Source organism: Corvus brachyrhynchos, unplaced genomic scaffold, assembly GCF_000691975.1.
Source record: "Corvus brachyrhynchos isolate BGI_N302 unplaced genomic scaffold, ASM69197v1 scaffold4, whole genome shotgun sequence".
Classification (NCBI taxonomy): domain Eukaryota; kingdom Metazoa; phylum Chordata; class Aves; order Passeriformes; family Corvidae; genus Corvus; species Corvus brachyrhynchos.
The window spans coordinates 2464205-2467685 of record NW_008237878.1 but is presented as its reverse complement, the minus strand read 5'-3'; the positions used below and the strand labels follow the sequence as shown (position 1 = coordinate 2467685).

Below are 3481 nucleotides of genomic sequence, written 5' to 3'. Positions count from 1 at the left end.
CCTCCTTCGAAAACATGGTGGGGGGCCAGCACAGGGGTTGATCCCATTCCCCCCTCGACCCTCCGATCCCTGCCCGTGGGCGAGTCTCCCATCCCATCATCCCATCCCGGTGTGGGGTTTCCCCATGGGCTCCGTTGCTCCCTCGCTTAGCATTCCCGCTTCTCTCCCCGTCGTCCTCATCCCGCGCAGGACGGAGCGGCTTTTAAGTTAGTTCTAAGCTCTCCCCGATGGGCAGGGGAGGAGCTGAGCCCCTTTCTCTGCCTTTTTCCGGGAGCCTCGGTGGGAAATGTTTCCAATTAAAATTCCAAAATGGCTCCTCGGCGCTGTCTGGCGGCGCGGGGGGAGGAGGAGGGCGAGGACGAGCCTTTTTTCTGAATGGATGTGGCAGGGAGCTGTCTGTCCTGCTCAGTGACCCCGCCACAACCGCTGAACCCACTAACGAAGTTTCCAGGAGCCCTTTCTAATTAAACCATTTGTCAGTGTCAGATCCCGATGGCTGAGCTCCACTTTAATACAGCCTGGAGAGAAGGTAGATCGGTGGGGTTTTTGCTTCCCTGTCCCAAGCTGCTGAGCTGAAGAGCTGGAGAGAAAGACTTAGGGGCAGACGTGAAGGGTCCCATCCCTTTGCACTCCTGCTGTGGTTTGGGTGAAGAACAAATCTGTGACACTGCTCTGTTGCAAAACCTATTTGCAGTGATTTGCTAGTTGTGAGGATCACTCTGTGGCAAAACTTAGGGTCTTTTTTCCTGCTTGGAGATGAATTATTTCGTTGGGTTTTAGTGCCTGGGGTGAGTATGTGGTGGTTGCCCTTGATCTGTCTTTTCAGACACGGATACTTTTGTATTTGTCTAAGTGGCATAATAGCTCTTGCCTAAACTGCCCCAGACCCATACTTTTGAGAAGCTAACAAGGCGAGATTGTGTCTTGACATTGATTTTATTTGTGAGTGTTTCTTTCTTTTGTGGTTGAGATTTGGCTCCTATTTTTCACTAGCAATACTGAACTTTGTAAGAACCACTCTCTGGTCTCCTGGGACCTGTTTGCTCAGTATCAGTCTGCCCAGGGAAGATGAGGGAGCAGGGAGATGCTTTTCTTGGTGTGAAGTTGAAGGGATGCCAACTTTTTGCTGGTAAAGACTTTGAGTAACATACATACATTCACAGGTAGAAGGATTTCCCATTCTGAAGAATAATCCTTTTTCTTTCTCTCTGCCTCTCCCCTTCCCTCTCTCCTTTCCCTCTTCCCAGGTGGCTTTAACAAGTTTCAGACTGAATATTCTGAGCACTGCGAGACAAACCTTGACAGCTCCTCACCCAGCAACTCTCCCCCAGCATCGGTCCTTGGCCTGGGAGGGCTGCGGATAAGTTCCGACTGCTCGGATGGCGAATCCGACAGGGAACCCAGCAGTGCCACGGAGTCGGACGGGAGCCCCATCCCTAACAATCAGCCTGCCTTTCCGGTCCAGATCCTACCTTACCTGTACCTGGGCTGTGCCAAAGATTCGACCAACTTGGACGTCCTGGGCAAATATGGCATTAAATACATCCTGAATGTGACTCCTAACCTGCCAAACATGTTTGAGCATGACGGAGAGTTCAAGTACAAGCAGATCCCCATCTCAGATCACTGGAGCCAGAATCTCTCGCAGTTCTTTCCCGAGGCCATTGCTTTCATTGGTAGGTAGTTGGCAGAACATCTCCTTTCATACTCACCGCTTGGGAATGTGGTGTGCCGCTTCCCAGGGCTGCTGCTGTCTCCAGCCTCACCTCTCTGGGGCACAGCATCAGCTTAGCAGCCGGGTGTCATGCTGTGAGGTGGCACATCTGGTGCACGTCACCCTGGCTGGGTTCAGGGAAGCCTCCCTTTCCAAAATTCAGCCTTCTTGCAGCACCTCAGCTGAGTTACCTGCAAGTGGTCGGACTGGCCCCGCTGCCTCTCGCCCTTGTGTGGGGATTTGCACTGGTGTGAAATAGCTGAACCCAGGCAGTGGGGAGCTCCTTTGACTGCTCTGCTCGGAAATGTTGATGGGAGCTGCATTAGTGTGACTGGTGCCAGCAATTCCTTAGCCCCAAATGTGGTTAGAATCAGGGAGTGTGTGCGTTTTCTTTTCCCAAGGGGATTTGCTAGTCTAGTTGGGATCCTGCTGTAAGTCACCCTAGCATAACTAACTTCTTGTATGGATACTTCTAAGGTAAGTGTCAACACAATGAGTTAGTGATTATAATTACACTGCAGAGTTTGGATGGAAAAACTGCTCTACAGACAGCCCCTGCGACAGTTTTGGCTGATGGTGGTGGGGTTAAGGAAGGAAGATCTCTTCTCTCAGGCCAGCCTTGACTTTGAGAATTGCTTCTTATTCTGTGGGAAGCATATATTGGGCTGAACAGGGATGTACACTTCCAGCTTGACCTGTGCTGTTTGCTTACGATAGTCATTAGCCTAATCAGCTCTGTTTTATGGGGGTGAATGGCATAGGCAGTAATATCACCGTTAACTATTAAAAGTCCTATGGCTTCATGTTTGATTAAAAACACTTGTATAGGTAAAGGAGAGGGGGACCTTTACCTGCAGACTGAAGCCTGTGCAGCCCCTTTCGGTGTTGCCTGTTTCACACCCCATGGCTTGCCGCTTGCTGTGCTGTAAGGCCTGAAATGGGGCAGAGCAGTGGTGGATCCTTGGCTGCTCTTGAGCTGTCAGAAACCATGGTTCCCACATGCTCTCCTTTGCCCCCAGCTTCTGCCCTCTAGTAACACAACTGTGGTCAGAAGCCGCCGCTTCAGTGTGGCAACAGGGACCTGTCTGATGTCCCGTCTGCACTTCCTGCATGAGCACGGTGTTAAACGTCAGGGGTGAGGCACAGTGTCCCTGCTGACATGTGGCATTTGGGATCTGTCTGCTCCAGTCAGCCGATGTCTCTGTGAACACTGAGCTTGTGCTTTCCAGTTAATGACAGGAAATGGAGGATTACCTCACTCTAAAACCAAACACCAAGAAATGCTGTGCAGGTCAGATGAAAGGCAAAAATGTCTGGAAAAATGTTGAATGGGAGAGCCTGGGGGGAGGGCTGGGTACACTGGGTGGTGATTGCCCACCCTACTGGAAATTCTTGCCTGGTTTTTGAGGCTGGGCAGAAAACCTGTTGCAGCTTGGGTCTGGATTTTTGTTTTGCCTGCATCTTCTTTGCCCTTCCCTGCACTTACGGTGCCAGAGTGTCTCTTACCTCAGGCTTTGCCCGAGGATCCTCTTTCTCCTGCCACCTTTTTGCTCCCCACCAAGCTCTCAGTCAAACGACTGACTTCAAATAAGGCTGCCCAGAAGTAAAAGCAGCGCTGGGTACTTGTGTGCATTCAGTGCTCTCAGTGGCGTGTCCCTCTTTCAGCACTGAGATGTCAATTCATAAAGGGATCACGCTGTTCCGGCTGCGCAAGAGACAATGAGTGTGTGTGTGCTTTTCAGTCGGTGGCAAGGGAGGGGAAATTTC

At 51.1% G+C, this 3481-nt stretch overlaps 1 protein-coding gene across 1 annotated transcript in view; it reads left to right on the top strand.

The window, feature by feature from the left end:
* Window positions 1-3481, top strand: part of DUSP7 (dual specificity phosphatase 7) — an 8293-nt gene that overhangs the window by 1058 nt on the left and 3754 nt on the right. The window contains exon 2 of the mRNA XM_008632305.1: window positions 1248-1676. Coding sequence (XP_008630527.2) covers window positions 1574-1676 — 103 coding nt within the window. The 5' untranslated portion in view covers window positions 1248-1573. The remainder of the gene's footprint in view (window positions 1-1247; window positions 1677-3481) is intronic.